Below are 12,591 nucleotides of genomic sequence, written 5' to 3'. Positions count from 1 at the left end.
ATTGCTTTCAAAGTAATTGAAATTACAAATGTAGATAGACACTTTCGATAGATCCTGTGTGTCGCGATGTGGAACGACGGATGTCTACGTACGTCCTGTACGTGGAACGCTAAACGATTCAAAAGTGGTAAGATGTGTCGTAAGTACGATACGTGTCCAAGGAACGGCTCGTGAAAAATTTAAAAAAATAGATACGTAAATACGGTCGAAAGGAAACATACGAGGTGTTTCGATTGAATTGAACATCCAGGTTGTTTCTATTATCGCGAATGGTAGGGAAAACACGAGAAAGTGTTGCTCAAATGGTCTCGAAGTGTGCATTCGTTGGTAACGGACAAATTCAATTACGTGTAATAGAACGACCTTAAGATTACCTCGACGATTGAAAAGTAAGTTGAAATTTAAAGATCACAGATACGGTGTAACTTACTTTATTTTGTTACAAGTCGAAGTGCCTTTGAATTTCAACTCATTTTTTAATTGTTAGAGTCGTCGTAATTTGTCTCGATGCGAACAACATTGCAATATAATAAATAAATGTTAGCGTACCAAAAAATGTCGATCGACCTCGAAAGTATCATTAAAATGACCTTGGTAGAACGATCCTTTGTTACCAACAGATGCACTCTTCGAAACCATTTAAATAATAACACTTTTTCGTGTTTTCATATCTTTTGTAATAACAAAAATAACTTGGATTGTCAATTTAAGTGAATCACCCTATATATTGGCTACATACACCAAACGCACAACCGACTCTTAATATATTGAGTCTGTCCACGATTGGTAATAAAACAATGTTCGAATACGAATATTTATTGTGTTAAATAGTGCACGCTTAATGAGAGAAATATAACTCAGAGATACATCTATATAGAGGTATACCCAGTATGTGATCGTGGGACATTTTTACTTCGTAAAAAATAAAAAACATAAATATGTTTAAAAGAAACATACTGACTGCTCGATAAAAATTCCAAGTGCACGACAAACTCTTCATATATATATATGACGGTCCATAAGCTCGTACGGTTTCTACTACAATTTAAATTTCCCGCGCGATAATTGTCCAGCGATTGTGTCTCTTACGTAATTCGATAGATTTTGTTTTCTTTTGTTCGATTGTTTACCTATCCATTCTGTATCGGTAACACAGCGATTAACTATTTAAAACACTACGATGCGTCGAGTTAACAGAAATAAACATCTCCGATACGTTTCGCTTTACAAATTTAATCGCGGTTTTAAAAGTGGCCTCTACTACAATTTAAATTTCCCGCGCGATAATTGTCCAGCGATTGCGTCTCTTACGTAATTCGATAGATTTTGTTTTCTTTTGTTCGATTGTTTACCTATCCATTTTGTATCGGTAACACAGCGATTAACTATTTAAAACACTACGATGCGTCGAGTTAACAGAAATAAACATCTCCGATACGTTTCGCTTTACAAATTTAACCGCGGTTTTAAAAGTGGCCTGCAATATTTTTGCACCGTACGGGAAAGGTTAGACTGTTAACGGAACAGCGCAAAAATGGTTTTCTCGATTCGAATGTAACAATTTTTCAATGAACGACGAGTGTACAATCGAGTAAAAGTTTACCTGGGTCCGAAAGAAAAGCCGGTATGTCGAGAACTAAAGTAAACAAATCGTATCGTACTCACCGATATCGCCGGTGTAACAGGAATTTACGGAGAGGTTTCTCGCGCTTTAATAGGACGAAAGGAACGTGGAGGACCCGAACCGTCTAGGAGACGGTCTACACCAGGAATTCCGGGCGTTTTACACGTACGAAGGGCCCGCCTTAATGGCAGTAGCTCGAGCAAAACGGATGACAAAGAGTCTTTAACGATGTCCGTGGTGCGCGGCTGAGTGACGCAGGACACGAGCCCGCGGGGCTTCTTTTCCCCTTTAAAAGAAGAGAGCGACGCGTGTTTCAGAGCAATACCGCGCACGGACCACTCACGTCGTACGAAGAAGCTGCTCGTTCGTGCGGTTTTTTGCGGCGGGTGTAATTGAGCCTGTCTCGTCGGGCTACCGTCTAAATGAATTACGAGGCGCCGTGAACGGCACGAGTACTCGTCGCTGCCGATGGCCCCTCGATTCTTCTTGTCTCACTGATATTCGAGCGACTCGATACTACACCGAATCGAACGAGACGAGTCGACAGATGTAAACAAATGCTTATGATCGACGCGCGATCGAGGCAAGACTGAACTCACTGTCTGTCTCCCTCTGTCGCGTGATCGCTCCATGCGAATGTTTGTTTCTCTTTACTGACTCGTCTCATTGGACCAAATATAGTACCGTAAGTTCTCGCGCGGTGTCGTTGCCTCAATTCCGAACGATCTTAGGGAAACTTCGAAGGAACTCTGAATATTTTTCAAACCAAGTCCCTTGAGACTCAACTCCGAAGGTTTCGATGCCGCTTCTGTTTGAATTCGATCCTTTGCTCGCTAATTTTACCGTTTCAAAAAAGTTCGTGAACGCAATCCGTTCATTTCTTGCGCGAAATAACTCTCTGAACCTTGCAATTGACAAAGAATGTCTTTGTCTGATTATGATTCGCGGTTCGTCGCTAATTAAACGCAGGCAGAAAAATGATATTCCCCGAAGAAGATAGAGCGCAGGCGGCTGAATCAAAGAACGCGAACCGGAGTGAAATTGCAAGCTGGTTGTAATTAACGACGACGAGGGGAAACACGCTCGAACCAAATGGAAAAGACAGATCGTCGATGAACAAAGGCAAATTCTGAAAATTCTCCAACGAGAAAAAGTTCATTCGATCGTTCAACATATCAAGGTAATCAAGTGTCACGTAAAGACACTTCGATACATTAAAAAAATTAAATGTCTAATTAGTAATTAAATCGCACGTATTAGTTAACCACGATTTATTTCATTCGGTGATGAAATAAGGGCACGATATCTGGCGTCAGTATTTAACATTATCATAAACTTTGTAAATTTTATTTCACCACCGACCAGCGATAAAAAATTATTTATACCTATTACACAGTCGGTAAGGTTATCGACTAAGTAACGATCGAAAAATTGAAATAGTTACCAGAAGGTAGCGCAATGTAACGTTTCTGCAGCAACGTTGATAAAGTACAGTCGAAGAACCTTAAGGTTGATTCGACAAAACAATACGATATTACAGACAAGATATAGAATAAGCAGTTTATCTCAAGGAAATTGATGTTAATCAATTAATCTGAAATACCGACGTCAAAAAATATCGGAACCGCTAGAGTCGGTAAAAGTAATGGTAAACGCAAAAAGTTCATTCCTGTAAATATATAGTTTAAAGTTCTATCAAACAATCAATCTTGGAAAATATGGTACTAATGAGTTGAATTTATTTTTCTAACTTAACGTAACAACAAGCCCAAGTTTCACCTATTCTCAGACCCTATCCTATAATATCTTATATTTTATATAAACATCAAAAATATTAGTAATTTATTGTAATTCAATTTATTAAAAAACATTTTAATTAGTACACGTAAAAACTTATTATAAATATAATTTTTTTTAAATTAGAAAAGTTGAATAGTTGGTTCTATATTTGTAGAATGGATCAGGATCGACTATACTTACATATATGAATACAAATCAAGTAACATTGTTGTTGCGATTCAACGAATATTTCATACGTAAGAGTTAGTAAAAATTTGATAATTTAATATTATCAAATATTATTATCGAACATAGGTACATAATACATATTATAAATGTATATATACGTAATATCCTGTAAACATGTGCTTCTAGTATAACCTATAATCACCTGTCATCATTTTCTTGTAATTGCAGAATAAGATCGTTGTAAAAATAAAAATACATATTAAGAGGAAAAAATGTTACGAAGGCAAGCAAGACTTCGCAGAGAATATCTCTACAGAAAATCAGTTCAAGATAAATTAAAAAGTATACAAGAAAAAAAGGAAAAATTGAGACGTAGCTTGGAAGAAAATATACCGATACATCCAGATTTGAGAAAAGAAGCATTACATGTACAGAAGAAACTAGAATGGGAAGATGCTGGTCCAGAAATGGCTGTGGCCATGGGAACAGAAATGGGAGGAACTCTAGGTTCTCATGAAGATGATGAGTATCGATGGGCTGGTGTAGAAGATCCAAAAATTGTAATTACAACCTCGCGTGATCCAAGTTCTAGATTGAAAATGTTTGTCAAGGAATTGCGTTTAATATTCCCTAATTCTCAAAGAATGAATCGAGGAAACTATGAAATGAAACAGCTAATACACGCTTGTCGTGCAAATGATGTTACAGACTTTATAATTGTACATGAACACAGGGGTACACCCGATTCTCTTATCATTTGTCATCTACCATATGGTCCAACAGCATATTTCACAATGTCGGATGTCATTATGAGACACGATATACCCAACATTGGAACAATGTCAGAACAATATCCTCATCTCATTTTTCACAACTTTAGAACAAAGTTGGGTGAACGAGTTATGAGTATTTTAAAATACTTGTTTCCTGTACCGAAAGAAGATAGCAAAAGAATAATTACTTTTGCCAATCATGATGATTATGTATCTTTTCGACATCATACTTACAAAAAAGTCAATGGAAAAGATGTGGAATTAACGGAAGTTGGACCAAGATTTCAATTGAAATTATATGAAATTAAGTTAGGTACTCTAGATGCAGAGACAGCTGCAGATACAGAATGGGCTCTGAGGCCTTATATGAATACTAGCCACAAAAGGAAATTTTTATCTAACGAAGATGGATGGCAACAAGAAGATGATATTTAACTTTCTAATACTTAAATCATTTGAATAAATTTTGTAATGTTGTAAATAATAAGTTTTTACACCAGATGTGGAAATCGTGTATCTTGATTTGTAATCCAAATTGTTCATTTATAACTTTAGTAAAAAATAAGCATTATCAATATGATGAATCCATATTGGGGTACTAAATCATATTATTAATATTTAATCATATTATATGATTGATATAATTTTCAATGACGCAGTGTACATATTTTGAAATTTCGCGCCCTGCACTGTGATGCGTATACGAAATGCGCGGCGATGACTTCTGGTTTTCTTCATGGCAGTTGTTTTTAAAAACGTCATACAAATAAAACGAAGTTTAGCCAGCGAGGATAAGCGTTTGTTTGTGGAAAAACAAATAGGTAAAATATCGTCAGATGCGCTCGTCCCGGAAAGGCGAAAGAAACTTGCTGTTCCGTAATGCAAACCAATGTTCGTAAGCCCGCGAAATCTGAGAAGACGCCACGGCGCAAGAAGCTCGTCACGGAGCAACAGAGCGACGCTATGGATATGTTCGTAACACCGAAACGTCAGAAAAGTGACGGTGAGATCAGCATTTATTTCATAGGGAAAGATGTTTGGTAGATCAATTGCTTGTATTGCTCGTGTCCGCTTGCAGTATTTCGCATGATTTGTACGCGTAGGTAGTAAATTTGTCAATTTCCTTGGCGATATTTTAGTCCAAGCTACGTTTTGGTTACCAGCGCTTTTGTTCGTAGCGGAGAACCGTCAAACTAACGATGTGTACGATCCATTCGTGGTTAGGTTTTTATATTCATTAATTTTATTAAACAAATAAATTTCTATAATAAAACAATGTTGCAATTAAGCAGAATGTTATATAAATAAATTGTATTTAAATTAATCGTAGTATACATCGTGTTCATTCCGAATTACTGTATGTTCATATATTCTAAGCATACAGGGAATTCTTTCTTTGCATTTGTAGATAACAAATTTTATCTGACATGTAATACGCGTCCACGAGATGTAATTGATTATCACATTCGGTTATATGAAAAGCTAAATGTATCTGGAAGAATATAAGAACATGAATGAAGCGCAGTGAACTACGTTTGGATGCCCACACACCCTTGGTGTACAGTATGTTTGTATACAATGTGTAGACGTATTGATCTTAAGACCCCAATCAGTGTGAGAGTGGTAGTTAGCCGTTACAAAGTATTTTGGTCCCTTTCTCTTTCTTGGCAAGGTGCAGTCCGCTTTATCTTTCAGATCTAGAGGTCACGGGTATCTCCCGCAGTGGCCGTGTGAGAAAGAAATCTTCCAAACTCGTTGACTTTGAATCACCAGACGATTTTACGGATAACAAATACAAACGCCAGAAAGCTCAGCAATTACAAACTCAACAATTGTTGGATAGATATGATACACAACATATGTCACCTAGTCAGTCGATACAACATGGAAGTGGTGGACAGCAACGGAAAAATTCTAGTTCTAGTTCTGGTCATCAAAGAGTTAAAGCTGAGACATTATCGGATAATGAAGGACAGTCGTCAGGATCAGAATCTGATGATCCCACTGGATTGAACGAAGATGAGAGATATAGTATGGACTCTGGAAGTGACGATGATGTAGATCCTCTTATGATAGACGATAGAGAAGCAGGCTTTAGAAAGCTTGAACCACCTGGCCAAGAAACGCCTTCACAAGCTAATAGTTTGTACATGCTTGAGAAATGTAAAAAAAAACTAATTATCAAAGATGGCAAAATAATAGGTAGAATGAAGGCACAGCGAAAAGACAAAGGGGTATGTACAAATGAAAGTTACTAAGGGGATTATCTTACAATTCAATGATGTTTTCAGAAAACAAGATTTACTGCGTACATGTTGTGGGCTAAAGAAATTAGGCAAGAATTACTAGAACAATGTCCTTACATGGGTATATAAGCTTCACTTGTTTCTTTGTACTATGATCAAATTAGCAAACAATGCTAATGTTATTCGTGAAACATTGCTTTTTGTAGATTTTGCAGCAATTTCTAAACGGTTAGGAGAACTGTGGGCTACAGTGCCAAATCTGGAAAAATATAACTGGCGCAGACGCGCAAAACGCTTGGCAGCGAAGCCTCATTCTTTACCTCCGAGTAAAGATGAGCCTGTTTGGAAAATGCCGCCGCCTGCTTCGCGAAAAAAATTCATTAATAAAATTGGTGGGTTTGTTGGTTCTCATGTATACATCATTTTTACGAGTATGTCACTAAAGTTATATGGTAGTTCGTTCATCCTAATTTGCTTCTCGTGCACGCGTATTAGTCAAAAATTGATGAAACAAAATATTGTTTTTATGCCTACAAATTATATGGTAGATGTGTCATTCTCATTCGTTTTGTATGCATGCGTTTCGTTTAGAGGTAGGCTAACCCAAACAATCTGGCGAATGACTATGAGCATTTTATGGTATTCTTTTGTTTTTTGCATTGCAGGTAATGGAAAAGAGCAAAAGCCTGCTACCTCGAAAAAAACTATTCAACTAGGTCTACCATCCGTTGTAGGAAATGTTCCGATATCGCCACCATCGAATCGAACCGGAAAAGATTTGGTTAACGAACCAATGATAGGCACGGGAATGTACAAAGTTGTTGGAACACAACCCATTGATGTAGCGGCCCACCTAAAACTTCTCGGTGAGAGTTTAACAATCATTGGTGAACGGTTGAAAGAACACGATGGACAAATAGCTGTTTCGGGCAGTCTGTCGGTTTTGTTGGACTCTTTACTTTGCGCTCTGGGTCCTCTAATTTGCCTAACGCAACAGGTGCCAGAAACTAATGGAGCTAAACACGAAACACTTTCGCAAATGCTCGATAATATTGCATACCTTATGCCTGGTTTGTAATATATGTACAAAATGTTGAGAAAGTACTCTGTATACTGTATATACATATACATACATGCATACGTGCATGCGTGCATGCGTACACACACACGCGCGCGCAAATATATATATATATATATATATATATATATATATATATATATATATATTTATATATTGAACAAACTCTGATATAGTCATTAAGTTATTGATTGGATAAAGAATAAAAACAAAATGATATGCCTTTTGTTCGCTAAATAAGAAGAATTCTGAGCATTAAAGTCGAATCTTTGTTATATTTTATCTGCTTATAAAAGTATAATATTTTATATAAATAATATGTTTGTACAAAATACAAAAATTATAATAAATATTTAAATAGTTCCATTATAACTAACTGTACACGATGAATAATTTACAAACGCTTATTAGTCTAGTAAAATAGGGGGACACGTACAGAATAGATTTTTGTCACCATATGTATCATCTATTCTTCCGACACTTGGCCAGATCTTATTACTTCCTTTTACGAATGGCTAAAGTGTAAATAAAAACACCATTTACTTAATGCTCCGCATTTAAATGTGTACGAAATACTTACAGACGGAAATGCTGCTAATTCCCGTGAATAGGGTCGGTTCCATCTACTCGATATCACTTGTTCTTGAGTATGTGGTGCCAATTTTAATGGATTCTCAACAATGTTCAACTTTCCATTTTCAATGTCACTAATTTCTTGCCTTATAGCTGCAAAATAAAACATAAACTTGTTAATCATAGTTTAAAAAGTAACATCAGTGAGAAACATAATCTTACAAATAAGAGCATTGCAAAATCTATCCAATTCTCCCTTGTCTTCAGATTCAGTTGGCTCAATCATTAACGTGCCCGCAACAGGCCAGCTCATCGTTGGAGCATGAAAACCATAATCCATCAATCTCTTCGCTATGTCTGCAGCCTCGATATTTGCTGTTTTCTTAAAATCCCTTACATCCAAGATAAATTCGTGAGCAACTAATCCCGTCTTTCCTTTGTATAGCGTCTTATAAAACTTTTCCAGCCTTTTGCTCATATAATTAGCGTTGAGAATAGCAACTTGGGTGGCCTTCCTTAATCCCTTGGGTCCCATCATCTTAATGTAGGCCCACGAAATTGGCAAAATAGCAGACGAACCAAACGGAGCAGCCGACACTGCACCAAATTGTTTTATATTATTACTGCCATTACCCGTGCAATTAATTACAGGATGAGTTGGAAGAAAAGGTGCAAGGTGCCGTTTACTGTAAACAAAATACACTGTTAGTTTTATTATTATAACACTAAAATTTATGATTAACATAACTTACACTCCAATAGGTCCCATTCCAGGTCCTCCTCCTCCATGAGGTATGCAAAATGTTTTATGCAAGTTTAAGTGTGAAACGTCGCTGCCATAGTCACCTGGACGACACAATCCAACTTGAGCATTCATGTTAGCTCCATCTAGATACACCTGACCTCCAGCTTCATGAACTGTAGAACAAATTTCACCAATCGTCTCTTCGAACACACCGTTTGTCGATGGATATGTTATCATCAAACAAGACAATGTTTCCTGGTATTTGTCAATCATTTCCGTTAAGTGTGCAATATTCACAAAACCATCCTTTTGTACCAAAATAGGCTTCACTTGCATACCAGCCATCTGAGCGGAAGCAGGGTTTGTGCCGTGAGCAGAGATAGGAATCAAGCATACTTGTCGGTGCTTGTTTCCATTGGACTCGTGATAACATTGTATGGCCCTTAAACCAGCATATTCTCCTTGAGCGCCACTGTTTGGTTGAAAGCTTATGTTGTCATAACCAGTTATGGCACAAAGATCTTTCTCTAGTTCCATAAATAACTGCTGATATCCTTTGGCTTGTTCAATAGGAACGAAAGGGTGAATATTTGTGAAACCTGGTAGGCTACAAGGCATCATTTCTGTGGTGGAATTCAATTTCATTGTACACGATCCCTATTGACACAGTTATAAATATAATTATGCCATTAATGGTAATTAATGCCAATATGTACAAACAATTTACCAGTGGTATCATACTATGTACAAGAGACACATCTTTATTTTCTAAGGACTTCATATATCGAACTATTCTTGTTTCAGAATGATGTCTATTGAATACAGGATGTTGTAAGAATGATGTGGTGCGAACAAAACGAGATTTGTTCAAATTTCTATCCATGTAAGACTCATCCTGACATACATCTTCAACTGTTATGTCTGCAGAAAATATTTTGAAGATATCGTTCACATCTTGCACTGTAGTGGTTTCATCCAAAGATATACCAACTCCATCATGATAATACCTGAAGTAGTTGACATTCGGATTTGATTAAATTTCTATAAAAACATTCAGATCTTTATCAATTAATTACCTGAAGTTTATCTTAAACTCAGCCGCATTTTTCTTTATAGTTTGTATAGGCGCTTTAGGTAGTATTTTTACGGTATCAAAGAAATACTCGTTTTCTACTTTATTCCCAAAATTCTCTAGACCTTTTACAAGAGTTAGGACCAAGTTATGTACTCTGTTGGCTATATTCTTTATTCCTTCAAATCCATGGTACACTGCATACATTGCAGACATGTTTGCTAGCAATGCTTGCGCAGTACAAATATTACTAGTAGCTTTGTCTCTTCTAATGTGCTGTTCACGTGTTTGAAGAGTTAAACGATATGCGTTCTGACCGTTCAAATCCTTTGTAACGCCAATCATTCTACCGGGCATGAGGCGCACCAGTTTTTGTCGGCAGGCAAAAAATCCAGCGTGGGGACCCCCGTACCCAAGTGGTACACCAAAGCGTTGACTTGTACCAACACAAATGTCAATCCCAAATTCACTTGGAGGCTGAAGTATGGCTAGAGCCAGTAAATCAGTAGTTACACAAACAAGTGTCTGCAATGGAAAAAATCGGTCTTCTTCTAATCTCCTTAATTTTATTTGTTCAAAAATTTTAAACTTTTACATATACATACACCATCAGCATGTGCCTTCTCCACAATTTTCTCAAGCGCATAAATAGATCCGGTTGTGTCGGGATATTGTACAAGAATTCCAGCGATATCCTTCGCGCTGGTGTCAACTTGAAAGACATTGCCAATTTCCAGAGTAAGGCCAAGAGAGGTAACACGTGTAGCAATCACACTAATCGTCTGAGGATGAACTTTATCAGAAACAAACATTTTCTTTCTTTTGTTGTTTCTATAAGCAAGAGCTAGGGCTTCTGCCGCCGCTGTGCCTTCGTCTAAAAGGGATGCATTTGCTACTTCCATTCCAGTTAAATCACATACCATTGTTTGATAGTTTAGTAAACCTTCAAGTCTGCCCTGTGAAATCTCTGGCTGGTATGGTGTATATTGTGTTGTCCTAGAATAAACTTCAATTAGTTGCTACAATTATGTTAAATTTTTGGTAAATGGTCTGACATGATCTACCATCCTGGATTTTCAAATATATTTCTCATGATAGTATGAGGGACACAACAATTGTGGTACCCCATGCCAATGTACGAACGCCATACATCATTTTTTTCAGAAATGTTTGTGATCCTTTTTAATAATTCATACTCGGCTAAAACAAAGTCATTATTTTATATAATTAGTAAGAAAAAGTATAGAATAAAATAATCTAGACAATGCACAGTGGTATAATTTTAGATTTTTACTTTAGAAAATCACGTGAATACTAATCTGAATGCATGAGAATGACCTCTGACCCAAGATACACTTTACAAATAACAAGAGATCAACTTATTTATACTATATACTAAAACGCATTATTTTTATAGAAAAAAATTTGTTTAAACATTTAAATCATTAAATACATTTTTATACAAACATTTACTGTGCAAAAAAATGTTAAGATGTTTTTATATAAACGTGTTTGTTTCAATATCAAAGGGTTATCGCTTTTCACGTGTTCGTTATCAAAAGTCTCGTGACTTCGCACGCTTTTGCATATAATGTTTTCTTTCCAACTGTTTCAACACATTATTTCAAGTATTCCTATTCATATAAATGTTTTACATAAACTTATAAGTTGACTTACTAACTGGTTGTTCAATCTTTAATTCTTCCTTGTAAAGAATTTTTGCTGGGATAGCTGCTTCTGTTAATTCATCCAAACTCTATAAAATTATAATAACAGAATTTAATTTATAATACATATTTTAGCTTTAAATAGTTATAGAATAATACCTTATAACCAATGGTTTTCAACATTTCTAATTGTTCCTGTTCTTGTGGTCCAATGTGTCTAACTTGAAACTCATCTTTTCTTGGAAGAAGTTTCTCAATACTTCTCGTCCGTACATTGCTTAATGTTATTCCACGCGCGTGTTGAATCACACTATATTTAGTTAACAATTTTGAACAGTTTGCTATTTTCAAAATATGTAACATGATCAATTAAAAAATCTAACTATTAAGTAGCAATTATATATTAAAATTTAAGATATAAATAGAACTGCACTCCTAATGTTGGAATTAAACACCATAATCACTTAGATTCCTGAAAACTAAGTAGCATATTGAAGTGGAGGGAGATTTTATACCTCAAGACCTATCATCCAATGATGTCATAACTCTTGATTATAACTTGAACTTTTGTAACCCTGAGTTGTAAAATATCTTAGACAATATTGGAAAACTACTAAATATCATTAGTAAGTCTATAATTTTCAATAATATGGAAAAGGACCAAATTTGTAATATTATTAAAAGTGTCTTATTGTTTTGAAACAATATTTATTGCAGTACTTTGTTTGCATTTGAATAACTGCTCTTTTACATTATTTACTGTGTTTATAACTTAGTTTTAACACACTATTGAAACAAATAAGATTCACCTAAAATCTATATTGAGAACTAACATTTATAGTTCA

The 12,591-nt window shown here is 35.8% G+C and overlaps 3 protein-coding genes across 13 annotated transcripts; 2 read left to right on the top strand and 1 right to left on the bottom strand.

Moving 5' to 3' along the window:
• Positions 1–3,206: 3,206 nt before the first annotated feature.
• Positions 3,207–4,866, top strand: LOC143153211 (U3 small nucleolar ribonucleoprotein IMP4). 4 transcript variants are annotated; one of them, XM_076324158.1, is made up of 3 exons: positions 3,212–3,272; positions 3,579–3,718; positions 3,821–4,866. In XM_076324158.1, exon 3 carries the CDS (start codon positions 3,865–3,867, stop codon positions 4,798–4,800), a length of 936 nt encoding a protein of 311 aa, XP_076180273.1. In that variant the 5' UTR covers positions 3,212–3,272; positions 3,579–3,718; positions 3,821–3,864; the 3' UTR covers positions 4,801–4,866. The 4 variants fall into 4 exon arrangements, with proteins under 4 accessions (XP_076180277.1, XP_076180273.1, XP_076180274.1 ...); XM_076324162.1 differs by lacking the exon at positions 3,579–3,718 and having other exon boundaries at positions 3,207–3,272; XM_076324159.1 differs by lacking the exons at positions 3,212–3,272; positions 3,579–3,718 and adding an exon at positions 3,280–3,345.
• A 252-nt stretch (positions 4,867–5,118) lies between these two features.
• On the top strand, positions 5,119–7,810 carry LOC143153182 (uncharacterized). Of its 8 annotated transcripts, none has more exons than XM_076324109.1 (6): positions 5,217–5,368; positions 5,774–5,928; positions 6,061–6,599; positions 6,657–6,732; positions 6,818–7,003; positions 7,277–7,810. In XM_076324109.1, the coding sequence occupies exons 2-6, from the start codon at positions 5,880–5,882 to the stop codon at positions 7,687–7,689; spliced, it is 1,263 nt and encodes a 420-aa protein (XP_076180224.1). In that variant the 5' UTR covers positions 5,217–5,368; positions 5,774–5,879; the 3' UTR covers positions 7,690–7,810. The 8 variants fall into 8 exon arrangements, with proteins under 8 accessions (XP_076180221.1, XP_076180220.1, XP_076180224.1 ...); XM_076324111.1 differs by lacking the exon at positions 5,217–5,368 and adding an exon at positions 5,389–5,464; XM_076324110.1 differs by lacking the exon at positions 5,217–5,368 and adding an exon at positions 5,570–5,584.
• A 122-nt stretch (positions 7,811–7,932) lies between these two features.
• On the bottom strand, positions 7,933–12,231 carry LOC143153180 (glycine dehydrogenase (decarboxylating), mitochondrial). The gene is made up of 10 exons (XM_076324103.1): positions 11,906–12,231; positions 11,757–11,835; positions 11,144–11,279; positions 10,685–11,075; positions 10,084–10,604; positions 9,735–10,014; positions 9,015–9,664; positions 8,485–8,948; positions 8,270–8,415; positions 7,933–8,204 (listed from the first exon to the last, which is right to left on the bottom strand). Exons 1-10 carry the CDS (start codon positions 12,107–12,109, stop codon positions 8,097–8,099), a joined length of 2,979 nt encoding a protein of 992 aa, XP_076180218.1. The 5' UTR covers positions 12,110–12,231; the 3' UTR covers positions 7,933–8,096.
• Positions 12,232–12,591: the final 360 nt, after the last annotated feature.

Source organism: Ptiloglossa arizonensis, chromosome 12, assembly GCF_051014685.1.
Source record: "Ptiloglossa arizonensis isolate GNS036 chromosome 12, iyPtiAriz1_principal, whole genome shotgun sequence".
Taxonomy (NCBI): domain Eukaryota; kingdom Metazoa; phylum Arthropoda; class Insecta; order Hymenoptera; family Colletidae; genus Ptiloglossa; species Ptiloglossa arizonensis.
The sequence above is the reverse complement of the archived record's forward strand: the minus strand, read 5'-3'. Positions and strand labels throughout refer to the sequence as shown.